The sequence below is a fragment of the Scyliorhinus torazame genome, chromosome 15, assembly GCF_047496885.1.
Source record: "Scyliorhinus torazame isolate Kashiwa2021f chromosome 15, sScyTor2.1, whole genome shotgun sequence".
NCBI classification, from domain to species: domain Eukaryota; kingdom Metazoa; phylum Chordata; class Chondrichthyes; order Carcharhiniformes; family Scyliorhinidae; genus Scyliorhinus; species Scyliorhinus torazame.
In genome coordinates this window covers 140,410,741-140,431,655 of record NC_092721.1, presented here as the reverse complement: position 1 = coordinate 140,431,655, position 20,915 = coordinate 140,410,741, and the positions used below count along the sequence as shown (strand labels likewise).

The 20,915-nt window shown below is 43.9% G+C and overlaps 1 protein-coding gene and 1 pseudogene across 2 annotated transcripts in view; both read left to right on the top strand.

The window, feature by feature from the left end:
• Positions 1–362: 362 nt before the first annotated feature.
• Positions 363–20,915, top strand: part of xpo4 (exportin 4) — a 207,546-nt gene continuing 186,993 nt past the window's right edge. For both annotated transcript variants that reach the window (XM_072476835.1, XM_072476834.1), the window contains exon 1: positions 363–459. In XM_072476835.1, coding sequence (XP_072332936.1) covers positions 397–459 — 63 coding nt within the window. In that variant the 5' untranslated portion in view covers positions 363–396. The remainder of the gene's footprint in view (positions 460–20,915) is intronic.
• LOC140391708 (DNA polymerase epsilon subunit 3 pseudogene) lies at positions 8,486–9,016 on the top strand (annotated as a pseudogene).

Below are 20,915 nucleotides of genomic sequence, written 5' to 3'. Positions count from 1 at the left end.
TCTCTCCTCCCTCTCTCTCTCCTCCCTCCCTCCCTCTCTCTCTCCTCCCTCCCTCCCTCTCTCCCTCCCTCTCTCTCTCCTCCCTCCCTCCCTCCCTCTCTCTCTCCTCCCTCCCTCTCTCTCTCTCTCCTCCCTCCCTCTCTCTCTCCTCCCTCCCTCTCTCTCTCCTCCCTCCCTCCCTCTCTCTCTCCTCCCTCCCTCCCTCTCTCTCTCCTCCCTCCCTCCCTCTCTCTCTCCTCCCTCCCTCCCTCTCTCCTCCCTCCCTCCCTCTCTCTCTCCTCCCTCCCTCTCTCCTCCCTCTCTCTCTCCTCCCTCCCTCCCTCTCTCTCTCTCTCCTCCCTCCCTCCCTCCGTCCTGATTTTCCCACAATGCCCCGGATGTCACTCTCTGACCAACATGGCGGCTCTCAGCGCTGCCGAAGTCATCGCTCAGCTGGAAAGCGCCGCCAAAGTTTTAATGGTAAGGGCCTGGCGCAGTGCTCCTGCTGGACCAGCCAGTCCAGGGGCATCGCTGGCAGCTTTGAGGTTGGGTTTTTATTGTTTGCCCTGGTTCAGGGAGCTGACAGGAGGGGTGGTGAATGCCCGTGCGTGGCGCACTTCACAGAGCCAGGCTGTGTGTGAAACTCCAGCCCGGGAGCGGCGGCTCCTCTCAGCCCAGGACAGCCGCAGCCAGAGCCCCTCCAGTCCCCCCCAACTCCGCTCCCTCCTCTCTTGTTACCACCAACTGTTCCACGTCCCATCTTATTAGTTGGGACATCATATTTTTTTATTTTATTATATTTGAGCGACTGGGTCTGTGTCAGATTGTTTGTTGGCATCACCATGAGTGGTGGTGTGGCATCGTTAAAAACATATTTTGTTTTTAAAACATTGTTTTTTCTGACTTGTAATTCAGTGCAGTCCTTGGGGAGAATAAGTAATTTTCCATGGCATGTGTAAATCGGATTTGTGATGCTGAAATCGAAACTTTTATTAAAAGATTGCACTTGAGCTTTAAAATGGCGTTTTTATCACAGGTTAGAACAGCGGTGACTCTTGGTGAGACCCACTCAGGTATAACACAAATTGGTGATTAGGATGCTAAAGATTCATTACCTTCATCTTTAATATTCAGTCTAAATTAATGTACCCACTGGCTGAGGAATTGTGAAATGGAGGCTATATTTTATGCTGTACAAAGTCATCAGGATTATAATTTTAAAATCATGATCTAGAATTCTCAACTAATATTTGACTGCTCTCATGTTTGATTGGCAAAGGAGAACAGAGCCTAAGCATATGTTTGTGGAATTAATATGGCACACTCTGCTTGGTCATCACAGTGATTTACTGCAGAGCTATAACCACCCAAAAGAGAAAGTATCACAACTGTTTTCAAATGCATGTCAAATGTCAAATTGGGTAAGAACTTAAAAAAAAATTGATGCTATTTTGAAGAATTCCATTTATTTACATATTCTATAAGTTTTAAAGTTTATTTAAGGGCATTTTTCTTTCCTTTTGTTATGTGGGGGTGGTAACCCTGCAGGTCCTTTCTCCATTGTCTTTTGGGTGTGACATTAAACCCTTCAGGTGGATATAGAAGATCCAATAGCACTATTTGAAGACGCGGAGGAGAGTTCTTCTGGTGTCTTCGTCAATATTGAATTATTCAACAAAAACAGATTATCTAGTCATTCATTTCATTGTTGCTTAGGCAAGGCTGCAGTGTTTCCCTAGAATAAAAGTGACTATGCTTCAATGCCTATAAAGTGCTTTGGGATGACCTGAAGTTGTGAATGGCAAAAGGTACATGAAAGTTCTCTCTCTCTCTCCCCTCCCTGCTACCTTACAGAGTCGAGGTCCCAGGTTCGATCCCGGCTCTACGTCACTGTCCGTGTGGAGTTTGCACATTCTCCCTGTTTGCTGGGTTTCACCCCACAACCCAAAGATGTGCAGGCTAGGTGGATTGGCCATGCTAAATTGCCCCTTAATTGTAAAAAATTAATTGGGTAGTCTAAATTTAAAAAAAAAAATCTTTTAAAAGTTGCAACGAAGCTGAAGCTACGCCCTGTTACCAAGCAGCTCCCTTTTAAGGTAATTGTAAAGGGAAGGCAAGTTGTTTGGTGAAAACAGGGGACCCTTTTGGAGCAATTGAAGTCCGCATTGATGACTATGCCAACAATTATTGCCCACCCTTTGCAAAGGTGTGATTGTGCACTGCCTTCTTGAACTGCTGCAGTCCATATGATGTAGGTGTTGCCACAGTGCTTTTAGGAAGGGAGTTCCAGGATTTTGACCCAAACAACAGTTGTGGTGATACAGTTCCAAGTCAAGATGGTGTGTGGTTTGGAAATTGCAGCTAGTGGTGTTCCCATGCATCTGCTGTTTTTATTTTTTTAGGTGGTAGAGGGAGTTGGTTTGGAAAGTGCTGTTGAAGGAGCCCTGGTGACTTCTAGGTAGCATGCACTTGCTGCCACTACATTGGTGGAAGGAGTGCATGTTTAAGGTGGTGGTTACAATCAAGTGGGCTGCTTTGTCCTGCATGTTGTTGTTCTTCTTGAGTGTTAGTGGTGCTGCACTCATCTTGGCAAGTGGAGAGTATCCATCACACTCATGACTTGTGCCTTGTAAATGGTGGATAAGCTTTGGGGAGTCAGGAGGTGAGTTACTGTTTGGGGTACTTGTCCTCTGTGACTTATATTCACTCCCTGGCTTACAAATTGTTACATTTAAAATCATTTTAAATTCTCTCCAAAACCTTGCTCTATCAGATACTGGAATATCCAACCCATATAGAAGACATTTTAACGTCGCTGGAACTGTGTGAAGTTTGTATGCTGCTGTGTAATAACCAGACAGATTGAATAACGGACAAGTAATATGAGAATTTTATAAGTGTTTTTTTTCCGGAGGAAGAGGACGAATGCGAGGGTTGTTCACTGGGTCTGGCGAATCACATGCATATGTTCTGGTCTTGCCCTAAACCTGTGAGCTTTTGGATGTCCACCTTCAGCACCACATCAGGAATTCTTGGGATTGAGTTGGAGATCTTGCCCTTTGGTGGCAACCTCGCCAGAGCTCCAAATAGGGGTGAAGGCGGGTGATCTGGTCTTCGTCATAACTCAATGGCAAGTTCTACTTGGGTGGAGGACTCCCATTCTGCCCAGTGCTTCCTCGTTGTTAAGTGATCTTATGGAGTTTTTCCACTTGGAAAAGGCCAAGTATATCATGAGGGGTTTGGCAGAAGGCTTCTATTCGAGCTGGCAGCCATTCATTTCCTATTTCATGGAGCTGGTCAGTCAGATGTTGAGGGGGGGAGGGGGGGGGGGTGGTTTGGGATTTGCTTCAGATTGCTGTCTTGGTTGTTTTTCTTTGTGAGGGTGAGGGGGCTGGTTGAATATGGAATTGTAATTGTGCTGGTTATGTAATATGGTTTATACAGTGTTATATTGAAAAACTTTCTTAAAAATATTTAAAAGAAAAGTAGTATGAGAATTTTGATGTATGCTTACCAAAACAAACTTGCTCTATCTAACCCCTTTAAGATTTGTGGACATTGAAGTATACATCTTAATTTCAGTGCTGTGGTGGAGAATGTTAGGCCAATAGCTGACATTGGTTTCAACCTTACAAAGGAAGCTATCTGCAGTTGTTCAATGAAGCATATTATACTACAGGAGAAGAGGGTGTCCTGTAGTGTAAATTATGTTTGTTTGAAATTTGGACTTGTGTTTGTCTTAATGAGTGCAAAATGAACAGCTTTGGCACCATGTCTCTCGTCAGCAGTATCCAAGTTCTGTACGACCAAGTGACTTTTGAATTTTTTTCTCTCTTCTTCCCTACCCCTGAAACTCTTACCTGAAATGTTTAAATAATTTATTGCAGATTATGCAATAGCTGTTTTTCATTAAAAGAAGTTGAAACCATTTTGTTTTTGTTATTGGAAAATTTACTGATATATTCTACCTTGCTCGCAACCCAGTCTATGAGTGCAGTTTGTGGCCAAATATCTACTGTCAGGGGAACCACATTTGGTGGAAAAATAAAAATTGGTTTCCAGTAAAATGTTTGCTGCAGATTAGTTTTGTTATTTAAGAGGGGCCTTGGTTTGGAGTGATTGCTCTACTGAACATATTTGTGAAACAATTTGCACTGGGGCTTGGACCTAGAACCATACAATTCCTACAGTGCAGAATGAGGCCATTTGACACAACGAGTCTACACCAACCTTCTGAAAGAGCACCCTACCTAGGCTCACTCCCTATCCCCATAACCCCGCTTAACCTGCACATCTTTGGACTGTGACGGGAAACCAGAGCACTCGGAGGAAACCCATGCAGACACTGGGAGAAAGTGCAAACTCCACGCAGTCACCCAAGCCCAGAAATGAACTTGGGTCCCTGCAGTTCTTGTATTATGGTCCCATCACCCCTCTCGTTAACCAGCTGGCTGCTTCAATGTACCTCCCTGTTTACAGTGCACCAGTGAAATTTTTTTTTTTTTTTTTTTGATGAGATGGAATTCAGCACATTAGTACAGCACAAAGCTTTTCCCGTTAGCTGATGGTGCAAGTACTGGGGGACATAGATTTTAAGGTTTTGGGCAAGAGATGCAGTTGAATGCAGTGGTAATGCTTTGGGATTTGCAAGGGTGGTGGATGAATGATCTCAAAAGGGAATTGGGTGGCAGCTTGAGGTTGCAAGAAGTGGATGACCCTCAGATTGCCCAGTGGTGGAGCATGGAGGTGTAGAAGGATTGGACATCCGTAGTGAAAGGAGACAGTTGGGATCAGGAGTCAGTTTGTAATGGTCAGTTCAGATTGTCGAGGGTCCCGGTCGTGTTGGTAAACGTTTTTGTGCCTAATTGGGATAACAGGGAATTCGTCAAGTGGATGGTGGCAGAGATCCTGGATCTAGACTCGAATGAATTAATCATGGGTCATGATTTTAACTGCAATGGAGCCTCGGTTGGTCTAATTGAGCCCAAGGACACTGGTTAAGTCAGGAATGGCGAAGGAATGAGGGGTGTTTATGGACCCTATTATAGAAGGATATTATTAAACTACAAAGAGTGCAGAAAAGATTTACTAGGATGTTAATGGGATTTGATTGTTTGAGTTATAAGGAGAGGCGGTATAGCCTGGAACCTTTTCCCCTGGAGCATAGGAGGCTTAGGACTGATCTTATAGAGGTCTATAAAATAATGAGGGGCATAGATAAGGTAGATAGTCAACATCTTTTCCCAAAGATAGGGCAGTCTAAAACTAGAGGGCATAGGTTTAAGGTGAAAGGGAAGAGACACAAAAGGGTCCAGAGGGCAATTTGTTCACAGAGTGGTGAGTGTCTGGATTGAGCTGCCAGAGGCAGTAGTAGAGGTGGGTACAATTTTGTCTTTCAAAAAGCATTTTGACAGTTATATGGGAAAGATGGGCATAGAGGGATATAGGCCAAATGCGGGTGTTTGGGACTAGCTTAGTGGTAATGATCAAGTTGAGCTGAACGGCCTGTTTTCATGGTGTAAATTCTGTGGCCAGAATTGTTTTTTTTGGAGAGGGGGTGGGGGTGGTCCTCTGAGGTTTTGTACATGTGCATCCCGTACATAGTTTTTCGTGGGGGCATCTTAGTTCTCCCGAGGCTTGTCGGGTGGAATATGGGGCAATTGTGGTTTTGGACCACGGCCACATTTTATGGATGTGAAGTTGGGTGTAGGCCAGTCATGGACCCCTCGTGGAGGATGGAGTTGGAGCTACTGGTGGATGGAAAGTTTTGTGGAAGGATGGCTTTGGTAATTGAGAGTATATAGAAAACGGGGAGGTCTTGCCTTCCACGTTTGGAGTTGAAGACGGTGGTATGGGGGAGGTAATTTCATACAAGATGCATAAGGATAAGGTGGAGAGGGCAGAGAGGCTGCAACTGGTGGGTGCAATTTGGAGGTGGATCAGCAGTACTCTATGACCCAGACCAGGGAACTGTTAGCAGAGCGGAAGAAGCTGCAAGGGGAATTTGATTTGTTGACGACAGGGAAGGCGGCTAGCCAGCTTTGGAGAGCAAGGGGATCCTGTATTGAGTATGGGGAGAAGGCCAGCCCCCTGTTACCGCAGCAGCTGAGGTGACAAGCTGCCGTGCCGGAGGTAGTACAAGTGAGAGAGGATGGCGTGTGTCCTTCTCTCGGGGACCATATAGGTGTGAACCTCGGGAACCAGAGGGAGCTGCTGGCCACAGTGGCTCAGGCATCAATTTAGTTAATCCCCAAGAAACATAAGGACCTGGTGGAGTGTTGGACGCAAAGGCCCATCTCCCTATTAAACATGGATGTGAAGCTGGTGGCGAGGCCGCACGAGGGGTCTGTGCCAGAGGTGCTATCAGAAATATCAGACGATTTTGTGAAGGGGAGGCAGCTGTCGAGTAATATTAGACATTTATTGAATGTGGTGATGGCACAAGGGCAGGGTGCCAGGGGTGGTTGTGGCTATGGATGGGGGAGAAGCCATTCGAGAAGGTAGAGTGGAGAAATTTGTTCACGGTTTTGGAGAGGTTTAGACCCACATTTACCTCCTGGGTGAGGTTGTTATATGGGGCCCCATGTCAAGTGTTAGGACAAATTCGATTAGCTTTGGAGATTTCTGACCATACAGGTGAACGAGGCAGGGGTGCCCGCTATCCCCACTTCTGTTGGGTATTCAGGTGACTCATGTTTGGGCCACCATGTAATCAGGCTGTGGAGGGGATGAAAGAGGATCTGAAAAGGGGGTTAGCTGGGCGGGGCAGACGCCAAAATGAATGTCCTGCTAAGATTTATGTTTGTGTTTCAATCCCTACCGATATTCCTGCCAAAGATGTTCTTTGGTGAGGTAGACAGGTTAATCTCAGTTTTTTAATAATAATAATCGTTATTGTTACAAGTAGGCATACGTTAACACTGCAATGAAGTTACTGTGAAAAGCCCCTAGTCGCCAGTTTTGTAATAGGCTGGCAAGGCGGCGTGGATTCGGCGGGTGTTTTTACAAAGGAAGCGACAGGTGGGAGTGGCTTGCGTCCTGAACCTGTTGTATTATTACTGGGTGGAGAATGCGGAGAAGGCCCGGCAGTGGTGGGAGGAGGAAGGGGTAGAATGGGTGCAGGTGGAGGAGGCGTCATGTGTGGGGGTAAGTTTGAGGGCTGTCTGTGGTCCTGCTTCTGTTTGCCCCGGGGAGGTTTACGGTGAATCAGGTGGTGGCTTCGTTCATAAAAGTCTGGAAGCAGCTGAGGCGGCATTTTGGTGTTTTTTGGGGGGGAGCGAGGGAGAAGGGAGGGGATATGTCGGTGCTGGCCCCTATTTGTGGGAATCAACGGTTTGCCCTGGCAGGGATGGATACGATATATTGGTGGTGGCACAGGGAAGGGATGGAGCGGGTGAGGGACTTGTTCGCGGAAGGAAGGTTTGGAGTTCCGATATGTACAGTTACGAGATTTTGTGCGGAAGGAGATGCCTTTGTTACCTCAGTTGCTGGAGCACACACTGTTGGCCTGTTTTTTAATAATCTTTTGTCACAAGTAGGCTTACATTAACACTGGACTGAAGGTGGCATGGTGGTTAGCACTGCTGTCTCACAACGCTGAGATCCCAGGTTCGATTCTGGCTCACTGTCCTTGTGGAGTTTGCACATTCTCCCTGTGTTTGCGTGGGTTTTACCCCCACAACACACAGATTTTTTTTATTTTCTTTTAAAAAAAAATTTAGAGTACCCAATTATTTTTTTCCAATTAAGGGCCAATCCACCTAGCCTGCACATCTTTGGGATGTGGGGGCAAAACCCACGCAAACACGGGGAGAATGTGCAAATTCCACACGGACAGTGACCCAGAGCCAGGATCGAACCAGGGACCTCGGTGCCGTGAGGCAGCAGGTCCCACACCCAGAAATGTGCAGATTAGGTGAATTAGCGATGATAAATTGTCCCTTCATTGGAAAAAATGAATTGAGCACTCTAAATATAAAAAAACCCCACTGCAATGAAGTTACTGTGAAAAGCCCCTAATCGCCACATTCCGGCGCCTGTTCGGGTACAGAGGGAGAATTCGGAATGTCCAATTTACCAAACAGCACGTCTTTCGAGACTTGTGGGAGGAAACAGGAGCACCCCCCGGAGGAAACCCACCCAGACACAGGGAGAACGTGCAGACTGCGTAGACAGTGACTCAAGCTGGGAATCGAACCTGGGGCCCTGGTGCTGTGAAACAACAGTGCTAACCACTGTGCTACAGTGCCGCCTGTGCTGTTGTTATCACCAGATACGTTGGGGGACGGGAGGATTGCGGACATTTATGGATGGCTAGTGGGCACAGGGAAAGTGAGGTGAAGTGGGAGGTGGAGTTGGGGTTCGGGGTATGGAGTGAGATTATGCACCGGGCCAATGCAACGTTGTCCTGTGCCAGGATGAGCTTAGTATAGTTCAAAGTGGTGCATAGGACCCATATGACGCGGGCATGGATTAGTGAGTTCTATGCAGAGAATAAGTGTGAGCGATGGAGGAGGTTGTCTCAAAGCCAGCAGGCGGCCGGGTGAGAAAGGTGGCTGAGAGACCAGAAGACTTGAATCTGCCGAATGCAGTCATTACCAGGATTATTAAAGAGGTGCTTCCAGATGGAGTGAATGTCTCAAAGGAAGCCCACAGCACAATATCCCGAGCAACAAGGGTCTTTATTCTTTACGCAACCTCATGCGCAAATAACTTTGCAATGAAGAGCGAGAGGAAAACGCTGAGTGCCTCTGATGTACTGGCAGCAATGGACGTGATGGAGTTTGATCGTTCCATAACCCCACAGGAAGATGCATTGGAAGCTAACAAGCGGGAGCAGAAAGGAAAGAAAATTGTTTCAGAACAGAAGAAGGATAAGAAGCCAGAGAGTGAGGAACACGACAAGAGCAAGGAAGATGAGAATGAGGAAGACACTGAAGGGGTGAAAATGGTGGAAGATGATCAAAAAGAGATTGAAAATGAGGAAGAGGATGTAGACAACCGAGATGCATGTGAATGCTGTACACGTTAAAGGGGCTGAGAACGACAGATTGGCCACGATCACGAGGATAACCCCTATGTATTTCCACAGCCCTGTTTAAGGGCTTTGTACCATTGAGTTGGGATCACAAGGAGGCAGTAGTGGAGCTGCACTGTGCTTTTTTTTTGTATAGTCAGGTGGAATTGAAACCTTTTTCTATTTTGTTGATCATTTCTCATCTTTTTGTAAAACTGAAATTTTGAATAATGCATTCAAAAAGAAAAAAAAAGTGTGAGCTATGTGGAGAGGGGCTGCCAAATCATTAAAAAAATTAAAAAATAAAATAATTTAAGTACCCAATTCTCTCTCTCCAATTTTTTTAAACAACAATTTAGCAAACCCAATCCACCTACCCTGCACATCTTTGGGTTGTGGAGGTGAGACTCACGCAGGCACGGGGAGAATGTGTAAACTCCACACGGACCGTGAGCCGGGCTGGGATCGACCCTGGGTGCTCGGTGCCATGAGGCAGCAGTGCTAACCACTGTGCCACCGTGCTGCTGGGGCCGGCAAATCATTGCCACAATTTTTGGCCATGTCTGGGATTGGTGGGGTTCTGAGGCTTGATATTTAAAAAATAATTGAAAATTGTGGGCGTGGAGATGTTGTTGGGCCCTCCTGGTGATGATCTTTGGTGTGTTGGAATTGCCGGAGCTGTTGGAGGGGAGGTGGGCTGATGTAGCTTTTGTCATGCTGATCGGCGACGGCGAATTCGACTGGTGTTGGGGGATGCTGCAGAATTCCTTAAGTGGGAGAAGATTAAGATCGTCCTTTGGGACTCATGGGAGCGGGGGGGTGGGGTGCGCAGTTCTGGGCGAGATAGAGGATATCCTTGTTCCTCTTTGAGGACCTGTTCATTGCCACGGATGGGGTGGGGGGTTGAGAGAAAATATCAAATTATGCGGATTATGTTTTTGATTGATTGTGTTCCTGTTTATGTGTGCCCTGGTATGAATAAAAACATTTTTTGAAAAAGGAATCCGTGGTTAGCACTGCTGCCTTACAGCGCTGAGGTCCCAGGTTCGATCCTAGACTTGGGTCATTGTCCATGTGGAGTTTGCACATTCTCCCTATGTTTGTGTGGGTTTCTAGCCCGCAACCCAAAGATGTGCAGGTTGGGTGGATTGGCCATGCTAAATTGCCCCTTAATTGGGAAATAAAATAAGTGACAGATGGTATTGGTAGGGCTGCAGAAGACTCCCTTACCTCGTTTTTACTATACATCGATGACTATGATAGGCCATTTCCTATTGAAATTTCATTTTCATATACTACATTTGCCACTTACAATGCAGTCTCCTCTCCAGATGTTGGATGATCATTTGCAGTGCCCTTCTGTTCAGTCCACAAGCATGACCCCAAGCTTCCAGTCGTCTGTTATTTTAATTCACTACCGTACTCCCATCTGACCATGGCTATCTACACGATTCAAATTAAGCTCAACGTAAGAGTGAGAAACTGCATCTTTATTTTTTCATTAGGCACTTTACAGCCGCCTTGTCTTAATATTAAGTTCCACATGTTCAGATCATATGCACTGGCCCCATTGTTTTGTACAGCAGCTGTAGGTAATGATCCTGCTTTTCCCATTTACACCACCTGAGATCTTTCCCCTATTCCTCATCCCTTTTTGCCTCGTACCATCATCTGTCATTATGATTGCTTCTGTTTTCCACCCATCACGTACCTTTTAGTTCTTTCCTTCTCTCCCTGCTTCGCCTGTCTGTACAGTCAACTCCTGTTCGCGACCTACTGTTGTTTATCCATGCAAATGTGTTGTATATCCAATCGTTTGACCCCTGACAGTTCACCTATTCGTGATGAAAAGTCATCAAGCTGAAACTTAACTTTGTCTCTCTTTCTATGGATGGTGCCTGACCTACTTGAGAATTTTCAGCACTTGCTGTTTTTATTCCATTTTAATTTTCTAGGCTGTTGCTTATACTGGTGGACTTTGCAGATAAGTGGCAGATGAAATTGAATGCAGAGCAGTGTGAAATGATTTGGTTTGGTAGGGAGAATCAAAATAAAATAACAGGTATAATTCTAAAGGAGGTGCAGGAGCAACAAGTGTATATGCACATTAATCATGAAGGTGGTAGGGCAGTTTGAGAATGTGATTTAAAAAGACCTGGGCTTTATAAATAGGGGCACAGAAGTAAGAAATTCATTTAGGACTTTGATGACAAATTTCTTCATTCAGTGTCTGAAACCTTTGGAATTTTTTACCCCACCATTTAGAATATTTAAGGCTGAGATTGAAATTTTGAGCTTTCAGGGAATCCAGGGATATGACGAGCGTGTGGGGAAATGGCGTTGAAGTCTGAGGTCAGCCATGATCATATTAAATGGTGGGACAGGCTTGTGTTAAGCCTGTATAAAATACTGATTCAGCCTCAACTGAAGTACAGTGTCCAGTTCTGGCACCACACTTTGCGGAAGATGTGAAGGCTTTAGAGAAGGTGCGGAAAAGATTCACATGTTTCCAGGGATTAGGAATTTCAGTTGTGTAGATTGGAGAAGCTGGGGCTGTTCTTGAAGGGAAGTTTCTGAGTGGGATTCAAAAGGGGCCTGGACAGAGTAGATAGGGTTAAAAACTGTTCCCATTGATGGAAGGATTGAGAACCAGAGGATATTTAAAGTGATTGGCAAAAGAAGCAATGGTGTCATATGGAAAAACCTTTTTAAACATTGGTGTGGTTAGGATCTGGAATGCACTGCTTGAGTGTGTGGTGATGGCAGATTTAATCATAGCTTTCAAAAGAGAATTGGATGATTTTCTGAAGAAGAAAGATTTGCAGGGCTATGGGGAAAAGGTGGGGTGGGAGGGGGGAACGAGCTGAATTGCTTTTACAGGGAGCTGTCACAGACACAATGGGCCAAATGGCCACCTTCCATGCTGTCATTCTTTGATTGCTCTTCAGTTTATTGCTTCAAATGGTCTCCATTATTTTACATTATGCTAAACATGAAGTTACTGGACCTGTTGCCTAGGTAAAATTCAAGGCTGAACGGTCAACAATCTTGAGCTCCATACCTAACAGCACTGTGGGAATATCTTCACCTTGAAGTGGTTCATAAAGAAGGCCCATCGCCACCTTCACAAGAGTAACAAAAGTTCGGCAATAAACACTCTCCTTGCACGTAATGTCAATATCCCGAGACTGAATAAAAGGAAAATTGACTGACTTGTGTAATCTTGGGCAGTGTTCTGTAGACTGATTTTGGACAATATCATAGCATTGCCCAATCCAGTTTTTGGCGTATATTCTCTGATTCCTGCAAGTGCCAATCTAGAACAGGAATCCAAGAGTGCTTCTCCTCCACCCCTGCTCACGAGGTCAGGTATTTCCTAAGTCAGGCACTATTTCCCTGAAAATCACTCAGCTGAGCAGAGATCATGAATTAAACCTGAAACTGCCTCATCATCAAGGCTGAGGCAAAGTACTACTCTGGGTGGTGACTTTATCTATTATTAGGGGAGTTTATTTATATTAACACTTCACCAGAGCGGACCAGTAGTCACAATTTAACAACTATTAAATTAAACTCAGGCATGGGAACTAATATAAAAGCCTAGTTCTATACTCCCTTCTGAATAGCACTGTAGTGTACCTATTCCAGATGGACTTGGGTGGTTCAGTTTTGAGTGGACATTATGTCTTGTAAACTGTTTTGCCAGCGGCACGGTGCAGTGGTTAGCACTGCTGCCTACGGTGCTGAGGTCCCAAGTTTGATCCCGGCCCCGGGTCACTGGCTGTGTGGAGTTTGCACATTCTCGCTGTGTCTGCGTGGGTTTCACCCCCTCAACCAAAAGATGTGCAAGTTAAGTGGATTGGCCACACTAAATTGCCCCTTAAATGGAAGAAAAAATAATTGTGTCCTCTAAATTTATAAAAATAAATTAAACTGTTTTGCCTTTCTGACCTTGTTTATTAAAGTTTATTTTTGTTCAAATCCTATGGAATCTATGGGCTTTGGTCACTGAGTGGATGTCTTGAATCTCAAGCTTTGTCTTTTAAAAATAATTTTGAGTACCCAATTATATTTTTACAATTAAGGGGCAATTTAGTGCGGCCAATCCACCTATGCTGCACATCTTTGGGTTGTGGGGGTGAGACCCATAGCGACATGGGGAGAATGGGCAAACTCCAGTAGTCAGTGACCTGGGGCTGGGATCGAAGCCGGTTACTCGGTGCCGTGAGGCAGCAGTGCTAACCACTGTGCCAACGTGCCATCCAAGCTTTGTCTACTTTAAACAAAGTCCACTCCCTTCTTGCCACGAATCCTGGTTAATGAGTGAGTAAGTGTCAATCAAAATGGCTGAAGTTCAGTTGGACTCTTTATGTCCTGGGCAGCTTCAGTTACTGTGGAGGCCTGTTAGGAACCCTAGAATACTCAGACCAGGCTCTGGCAAACAAGTACTCAGTGGCGGAGTAGGCAGAAGACGATACAAACATACGAATTACGAGTAGGCCACTCGGCTCCTCAAGGCTGCTGTTCCATTCAATAAGATCATGGCTGATTTGATTGTAACCTCAACGCCACATTGTTGTTGACCCCGATAAATTTTCATCCCCTTGTTAATCAAAAATCCATCCAGCTCTGTCTTTAAAATATTCAAAGATTCCGCTTCCGTTGCCTTTTGAGGAAGAGACTCCAGAGGCTCTCAACTCTCTGAGAGAAAAGTAATTCTCCTCGTCTCCATCTTAAATGGATGACCCCTTATTTTTAAATGGTGAGCCCTAGTTCTAGATTCCCTGACCAGAAGAAACATCCTTTTCACATCCACCCCATCAAAAGGGTAGCATTGTGGTGTAGTGGTGAGCACTGCTGTCTACGGCGCTGAGGACCCCGGTTCGATCTCGGCCCTGGGTCACTGTCTGTGTGGAGTTTGCACATTCTCCCCATGTCTGTGTGGGTCTCATCCACCGCAACCCAAAGATGTGCAGGGTAGATAATTGGCCACGTTACATTACCCCTTAATTGGAAAAAAAAAGAATTGGGTACTCTTAAATTTATTTTTTTAAATCCATCCTGTCAAGACTCCTCCGGATTTTAAAGGTTTGATCAAGTTGTAAATGCATTTGAGGTGTTTCTGAGGAGGTTTACTAGATTAATACTTGGAATGAGTGGGTTTTTATGGGAATAGGTTGCAGAGGCTGGGCCTGTTTCCACCATAGTTTTGAAGAGTGCAGGTGACTTAATTGAAATATCTAAGCTCCTGAAAAGTATTGGCAAGATGGTTGTTGAAAGGATGTTTCCTCTTGTGGGTGAGTCCAGACCTAGGGGGCACTGTTTTAAAATTGGGAGACGCCCTTATGTTTTCCGTGAGGGTTGTGCGATTTTGGAACTCATTATTTCAGAAGGTGGTCGAAGTGGGATCACTGCGTAATTTTAAGGCAGTAGTATCACAAGTCCCGAAAGACATACTTGTCTGGTGAATTGGACATTCTGAATTCTCCCTCAGTGTACCCGAACAGGCACCGCAGTGTGGTGACTTGAGGATTTTCACAGTATCTTCATTACAGTGTTAATGTAAGCTTACTTGTGACATGAATAAAGATAGATTCTTGTTGGGCAAAGAAATCAAAGGTAGGTAGGGAATGTGGATCTCAACAGAAACATCGACCATGATCTTATTGAATGATGTGTCAGGCTCGAGGGGCTGAATGTTCTTCTTTTGCTCCTGTTTTGTATGTTCGCCTCTTACTCTTTTAAGCTCTAGTGGATACAAACCTAACCTCTCCAAACCTTCCTCAAGACAGCCTGCCCATCCCTGGTATTGGTCCAGTAAGCCTCCTCTGAACTGCTTTTAATGTTTTTACATCATTCCTTAAAATAATTCAGTGTGATCTCCCGATGTCCTGTACAACTGAAGCATAATCTCTCGACTTTTGTATTCAATTCCCCTCACAATAAACAATAACGTTCTTTTAGTTTTCCCAATCGTTTGCTCTCCCTGACTTTGTGATTCATGCACCAGGATCCCCAGATCCCCATGCACCCGAGAGCTCTGCAATCTCCCACCATTTATGTAATTTTCTTTTTTTTTTCATTATTTCTGTCAAAATGGACAACTTCACATTTGTCTATATACTTCATTTGCCAGATCTTTTGCCCACTCACTTAACCTATCTATGTCCCTTTGTAGCCTCCTTCTGTCCTCTTCACAATTTACTTTTGTTAAGATGGACCCAGATCCTAACATTTGTTAGGTTACCGGAAAAGAACCTGAAACAATTTTTTTAGATTTGTAAAAATAGGAAAGGATACTTCACCCGAGGGGTGATAACTCTAATCAATAGTTAAATTTTATGTTAAAACAAACTTTAATTTAAATACAGAATTAACCCCATTTGTCTTAGTCTTGGCATAGGGGTAACAAATTTAAATCAAGAGTGGAGGTGAAACAACTTCTCCCAAAGTGTTGTGAATGTGTGAAATTTGTTCCCCAGAGTGTGGTGGATGTTGGGATAGTGTGTAAATGTAAGGAGATGTTAGACAGATTTTTAATTAGGAATGGGTTGAAGGGTTATGGAGAACGGGCAGGACGGTGGAGTTAAGGCCAAGATAAGATCAGCCATGATCGAATGGTGGAGTAGACTTGATGGATCAACTGGCCTAATTCTGCTTCTATACCTTAAGAACTTATGAACATTAACATCAATTATCAGTTAATCCATTCTTAAAACACAAGGAAAACCTGTATCTATACCTGACTCCAATTAAGCAACCCATGCAGTTCAAATGCCACTTATAAATAAAGTTTACAAACATTTATTACTTGTTTAGTAGTGTAGATCCTTGGAGAGAGTTCCTTTCAAGAGAAAATTCAGTACACCTCAACCAAGCAGCATTTGGCTAAACTGCTGTTCAACTTAAAATCCTTCTCTGTTGTCAGACTCAAATCCCATGGCAACCTGCAAAAATACAGACAGACCTGGCTCCTCCCATTATTAGTATCACCTGTACGCCACTCAGATGTCACATTACCTTCTTAGCTAAGGACTAAATACATGTAATTATATGTAATCAGGTAAATGGTTAGAATCAATAATCTCACCGTTTGCGACTTAATTACAGCTTTAGTAGGCATACAGTCTGGATACTTTATCCTAGGTCATTTAATAATACTGTAACAATTAAATGCCTTAACCCAGACTTTTGATATTATTGCCAAAAATACAACAACAATTTCTACATTCATCACACTTTCCTACCTATCTTTGTGCCATCAGAAAGTTTAGCAACCATACCTTCAGTCCCTTCAAGTAATTTATATGAATTGTACAAACTCGAGGCCCAAGCATTTATTCCTGTGGCACACCACTCATATCCTATCAACCAGAAAGAGACTCATTTATGTGAAGGGTTTCCTGTTAGCGGATAATGCCAATATATTACCTGCCCTAAACTGAGGTTTTATTTTCCGCAATAACCATAGATGTGGTGCCTTAGCAAATGCCTTCCTGAAATCCAAGTACAGTGCACCCACCAGTTCTCCTTTATCCACAGAACATGTGGCTTTTTCAAATAGCTTCAGTAAATTGATTAAAGTGATTAGGCTATCAACGAACTGATTGATCGTAAGCGCAAGACTTTCTGCACATGGTGAATTGACGCAAACTCTAAGCAAAAGAAATTGGCCAGCCGATAAGTAAGCGTGGTAATGTAAAGGCATGTGGGCAGACACGGCAAAGCAAATTCAGCATCTCTCTGACATGACTGACTTCTGTGGCTTCTCTGCCGCAAAGTCCATTTATGACTCCAGGACCAACTGAGGGGTAAGGAGAGGAGATCTGATCAAGGAAAGGGAAACTGTTGATACCTGTTAGAGGGAATATTTTAAAACTCTCTCCTATCAAGAATCAATTGTCAACAAGAGTGTTTCAACTCCATCCCACAACACCCATTTATCGACCAGGTTGGAACCCTGCCAATGCCTATGGAGGTGATTAAAACCATTGTACAAATGAAGTACAACAAAACAGGAGATGATGAAATCCCTGCTGAAATTTTTAAGCACAGAGGAGAGGAACAAACGTTACAACTCCATGCGCTTATCCTACAGAACTGAAATGAAGAGGAAGGCCCATATGATCTCTAGAATGCCATGAGTTTGTGACAATTTTCAAGAAAGAGGACAAATCCAACTGTGGAAATTACAGAGCTATCTCACTGTTTTTCATTGCAAGGAAGAACACATTGCAAGAACACTTAATCAAGTTTCACTTGCTAAGAAACGACTCCCCGAATCCCAATGTGTGTTTAGGCCATCAAGAGGCATGGCATGCATGATTTTTACAGCTCGCCAACTATGAGAAAAATGTCAAGAACAGTATCAACCTCTTCCCTATAGCGTTCTTTGACTTGACGAAGGCCTTGGATTCTATAAACCATGAGGTAGTCTGCAACATTCTGCTCAATATGGATGCCCTCCAAAATTTATTACCATCCTTCATCTGTTTCATGATATGCTAGAGGTATTCATAAGACCATAAGAAATAGGAACAGATGAAGGACGTTCAGCCAGCCCCTCAAGCCTGCTCTGTCATTCAATAGGATCATGGCTGATCTGACATTCCTGATGTCCACTTTCCTGCCCTTTCCCTGTAACCCTTGATTCCCTTACTGATCACAAATCTTAACTATCTCAGCCTTGAGTATACACAAGGACTGTGCCTCACAGCTCTTTGTAGTAAGGAGTTCCAGTGTGACTCAACCCTCTGAGAAGGAATTCCTCATCTCAATCCTAAATTGACTCCCTTTTATTCTGAAACGATGCCCTCTGGTCCTAGATTCTCCAATGAGAGGAAACATCCTCTTGGCATTTACACTGTCAAGCCCCTTAAGCATCCTACATGTTTCAATGAGGTCACCTCTCATTCTTCTAAATTGCAAGCCTCAACCATTAATTAAGAGTCCCAACCATTTCTCTTAATACAATCCCTCCCACCTGGGGATCATCCTAGTGAACTTCTCAGAACTGCCCCCCCAATTAAAATAATATATTTCCTTAAATATGGGGACCGAAACTGCTCACAGTACTCCAGATGTGGATTCACCAGTGTCTTGTCCTGATTCATTACAGGAGTCAAAACACGGTTGTGTCATCACTCCATGCTCCATCTGACTGTAAACTAGTTCCGACTATAATGTAGTTTATTAAATCTCAGACGCCTCCAATCAAAAACCAAGTACACCCTGACCTCCGTCCTTGAGCTCCAAAATGCTGACGATGCTAAAGTAAGCACTGTGTTGGAAATTGATCTCCAGAAAATTGTCAACATATTTACTGAGACTTATGGGAAGATGGGACTTAACATTCAAAAGAGCAAAGTCCTCTATTAATCAGCAAGCTGCAAATATACATGCCCCAGCCCCATTCATGATGAGTGCCTGAAAAATGAGGAACACTTCATTACCTTGGAAATTATCTTTCGCAGAAGGCGACATTGGCAAAAAAAATCCAGCATTGCCTGAAATCTGCTACTGCCTTTGGCCACCTGAGGAAGCGAGTGTTTGAAGATTGTGACATGAAAACTGAAACTAAGCCAACATTGGACTTGAGAAATGTAAATTGCCTTTTACTCCTGGGCAACCATTGCCTTGGTTTGAGCCAGATGGCAGCAGTGTCTGTGAAGGATCCCTTCATTTTGAGACCCAACGACGACAAAATGAGGAGGAAAAGTGACTGGCAGGAAGAACACGCCATGATCTGCACTGATAATACACAACCACATGACAACAAATGTCCTACGTGCCATAAAGTCTGCAGATCCTGAATTGGCCTCATCAACCATCTGGATTCATGGAGGACAATCACCCTTGCTCGCGAGGGATAGCCAATATTAATTCTAATCGTATTCATGCTTGCACAGCTAATTTTTCTCAAACCGAATAAACTTCGTAGGTGAGCCGCTTTTTTTCCATGGATGCAAATATTTTGGAAGTTTTAATGTTTGAACTGTACCCAATTCTTAAAACAGGTATTTTCTAATCAGCGAAAAACAGAATACTGCAGATGCTGGATATACTCAGTATGTAAGGCAGCAGCTATGGTGAGAGAAACAGAGTTTAATGTTTCAGGAGGATAACCTTTCATTTGAACTCCTGCTGAGCGTTTCCAGCATTTTCTGTTTTTAATTCTAATTAGCATTGCCCCTATTTGCAGGTGAATACATAACACACAATATTCATTCTCTGTACTATTGTAGCGAATACATTATTTTCAACTCATTTGTTTCTCTGTAATGCAAGGAAGTAGCATTGAGGTAAGAGAAAGAGGTATAAACTGAAAGAACTTTTAAAAGCTTTTTTGATAAAATATGTTTCCAATTTTGGAGTAGAGCAAAATTAGGGACTATAAATGTAAGATGGATAATAAATCCAAAAGGGAATTCAGGAAAAACTTCTTTATTGAGTGAGTAGTTAGAATGTGGAACTTGACACCATAGGGGTTTGTTGAGGTGAATAGTATAGTCAAGGGGAAGCTAAATAAGCCATCAAGAGAGAAAGGAAATAGAAGGGATGGCACAGTGATTAGCACTGATGCCTCACAGCGGCAGGGACCTGGGCTAGATTCTGACCTCTGGTGACTGTGGAGTGTGCACATTCTCTCTGTGTCTGTGTGGGTTTCCTCCGGGTGCTCCTGTTTCCTTCCACAGTCCAAAGATGTGCAGGCTATGTAGATTGGATATGTTAAATTGCCCTCAAGTGTCCAAAGGTTAGATAGGGTTACGGGAATAGGGTGGGGTATTTGACCCACGTTGGGGCTCTTTTAGAGAGTCAGTGCAGATTCAATGGGCAAAATGGCCTCCTTCTGCATTGTAGTGATTCTATGATTCAATAAGGTGTTGGTAAAGTTAAATGACAGAGCGTTCTCATATGGCGCATAAACATTGGCATCGACCAGTTGAGCCGAAAGTCTGTCCTGGTCCACCCACGTCAACGCTATAACCAAGAAAGCACAACAGCGCCTATACTTCCTCAGGAAACTAAGAAAATTTGGCGTATCCAGTTAGACTCTTACCAATTTTTACAGGTGCACTGTAGAAAGCATCTTATCTGGCTGCATCACAGCTGGTACGACAACTGCTCGGCCCAAGACTGTAAGAAACTACAGAGAGTTGTGAACACTGCTCAGTTCATCGTACAAACCCATCACCCATCCATTGACTCTGTCTACACCTCCCGCTGCCTTGAGAAAGCGGGCAGCGTAATCAAAGACCCCTCTCGCCTGACTTATTCTTCCAACTTCTTCCATCGGGCAGGAGACAAAAGTCTGAGAACACGCACAAACAGATTCAAAAACCGCTTCTTCCCCGGTGTTGTCAGACGTCTAAACGACCCTCTTATGGACTGATCTGCTCTCCTCACACATCTTCTCTACCGAGTACCACTACACTCCTATATGCTTCACCAGATGCCTGTGTCTATGTATTTACATTGTGTATTTTATGTTTGCCCTATTATGTATTTTCTTTTCATGTATGGAATGATCTGTCTGAGCTGTACACAGAACAATACTTTTCACACGTAACAATAAACACATCAAATCCAATCCAATCACCTCTTTCTGGGCTGTACATTCTGTGAAATAATGATCAGAAGGATATCAAGCTCATGGTTTGAGTTTACTCCCAAGATCTCCAAAGACAATTTCTGCGTGCTTGTGCTGAACTAAGGTCATGGAATTACAGAATATGTTCTAGACAATGTTAGAATAAGAATATGGGGAGCACTTCCTTCTGTACAGATCTTCTGTTCCTTGCATTGCATTCTTGATGGCATTCGTTTAACAGAATATTTAGTGTAACTCTCAACCTGGAGCATTAGCAATGATAGCTAAAGACTACAATGGATACAATTAACACTTCATAGTGTTTGATTA